The sequence below is a fragment of the Chinchilla lanigera genome, unplaced genomic scaffold (assembly GCF_000276665.1).
Source record: "Chinchilla lanigera isolate Chin_1 unplaced genomic scaffold, ChiLan1.0 scaffold00003, whole genome shotgun sequence".
Lineage (NCBI taxonomy): Eukaryota > Metazoa > Chordata > Mammalia > Rodentia > Chinchillidae > Chinchilla > Chinchilla lanigera.
The window spans coordinates 1,927,769-1,929,563 of NW_004955404.1; the positions used below are offsets into that span (position 1 = coordinate 1,927,769).

Sequence of the window (1,795 nt, forward strand, 5' to 3'; positions counted from 1 at the left end):
AAAAGTACAGTTGTTACATTATTCCATCTGGGGATGACAAGGTACTAAAATGCTGTACACCTTTGTGTGCAGAGGAAAAGGAAGCTCCCGGGGTCACAAGGACAGTGCCTGAGGGACAAGGGGCTGCCCAGAGCGACCCAGCCCCAGGTGTGGTCAGCACCAGGCCAGGAGGCTGTGTTTATACCTGGGGCTACAACAGGTACCACACACCATGCAGACAACAGAAGCATGCTCTCTAGCAGTTCTGGAGGCGGGAGGCTTTGCGGGCACCCGTGAGACACCACACCTACAAGCCCACAGGCGAGCCATGAGCGTATTGGTCTATAAGTGGGTGTAGGCCAAATAATCCAAAGAAGTCAGAAAGTCACCTTCACTGAGAAAAGATGTGCGGTTTTGTGTTTGTTTTTTGGAGACAGGGTGTCACTACGCAGTCCAGGCTGGCCTCACACTCACAGTAATCTTCCTGCCTCAGCCTCCAGAGAGCTGAGATTGCAGGCATGTGCCACACATTTGGCTGGGAAAGATGTGAGTATCCTATCTTTTATTTTGCTATGACAAATAAAATCTGAGGTTTACAAGGCCAAAGCTCACAGCGGGTGGACGAGAAGTCTGGCTACCTTCCAGGCTCTGAGTAGGCACCGGATTTGTCCCTGGGCACCACTCCCAGACTGGAGGGTGCAGGGCGACCCCTCCCTCCTATCCTAGGAACAGCCAGGCCTGCCCGGTTCCTTCTGAAACTGGATGCCTCTGTCCCGACAAAGGTGGAAGTCATTATCAGAGCACAGATCTTTAGTTAGATTAAAATCAACATGGCTTGAGCAAAGGACAGTGGCTGAATCCCAGCGAGCGAAGGTGTACAGCCCATCCCCACCGTTCTGGTCCAAAAAGGTCCTGCCAGGCTCCTGGAGGGGAGCCTGGAGGTCTGTTCTCGCCTGCGCACAGCAGAGCCCCGAGGCTGAGCACAGGGATGTGGGATCTCGCCAAACGAAAAGCAGTGTACCCCGGGGGAGGCTGGGGAGCGAAGCAAAGCGAATTCAGGGTTCACCAACTAAGGGTGGCTGCTACTCGATGGTGAAATCATGATTTCCATCATAAGTGACTTGTTTAACGATGGCATGGGACGCTTTCAACCGCAGAGGACTTGACTCTTTCCTTCAGTGACGTTTACCTCGCTAAAGAGCTTGCCCAGTGCTGATCTGATTTGAAGTCGAGAGCGTGCCCGGCTCGGGCCAGCGGCCCCGCCCCACCCATCAATCATCCCAGGCCCCGCCCCCGGACCGCCCCCACAGGCGGCAGCCTCTGTCACAGCCGCCTCGGCCGTCGATCACAGCCAGGCCCCGCCCCCAGTGCGCGCTGGGCTCGGCCGCGGCTGGGGCGAAGCGACGGCGCCGCGCTCGCTCCTTTGTGCTGAGGCGGCGGCCTCCCGGCCCTCACCGGCGCGTCCTCTCGCCCGTCGCCCCGCGCTTTCCAGCGACGGACCATGTCGGCGGCGGGAACGGGCGCAGGCGTGGAGGCGGGCTTCTCCAGCGAGGAGCTGCTGTCGCTCCGCTTCCCGCTGCACCGCGCCTGCCGCGACGGCGACCTGGCCGCGCTCTGCTCGCTGCTGCAGCAGACGCCGCGCGCCCACCTGGCCGCCGAGGACTCCTTCTACGGCTGGACGCCCGTGCACTGGGCCGCGCACTTCGGCAAGGTGGGCGCGCGCGCTTTAAGGCGCCATTTTCCGTGGCTTCCTCGGGGGCGCGGGGCGCGCCGGGAGCGCGGGCGGGAGCGGGCTGGGGGCGCCTCGAGGAGGCCG

At 60.9% G+C, this 1,795-nt stretch overlaps 1 protein-coding gene across 2 annotated transcripts in view; it reads left to right on the forward strand.

The window, feature by feature from the left end:
• Window positions 1–516: 516 nt before the first annotated feature.
• The window catches only part of Ankrd10 (ankyrin repeat domain 10), a 25,909-nt gene continuing 24,630 nt past the window's right edge, over window positions 517–1,795 (forward strand). The window contains exon 1 of one of the 2 annotated variants that reach the window (XR_259288.2): window positions 517–1,690. Coding sequence is in view for 1 of the 2 variants with exons in the window: in XM_005373997.2 (XP_005374054.1) it covers window positions 1,481–1,690 (210 nt within the window). In the remaining variant the exon portion in view is untranslated. The remainder of the gene's footprint in view (window positions 1,691–1,795) is intronic. The other variant, XM_005373997.2, reaches the window with a different exon arrangement.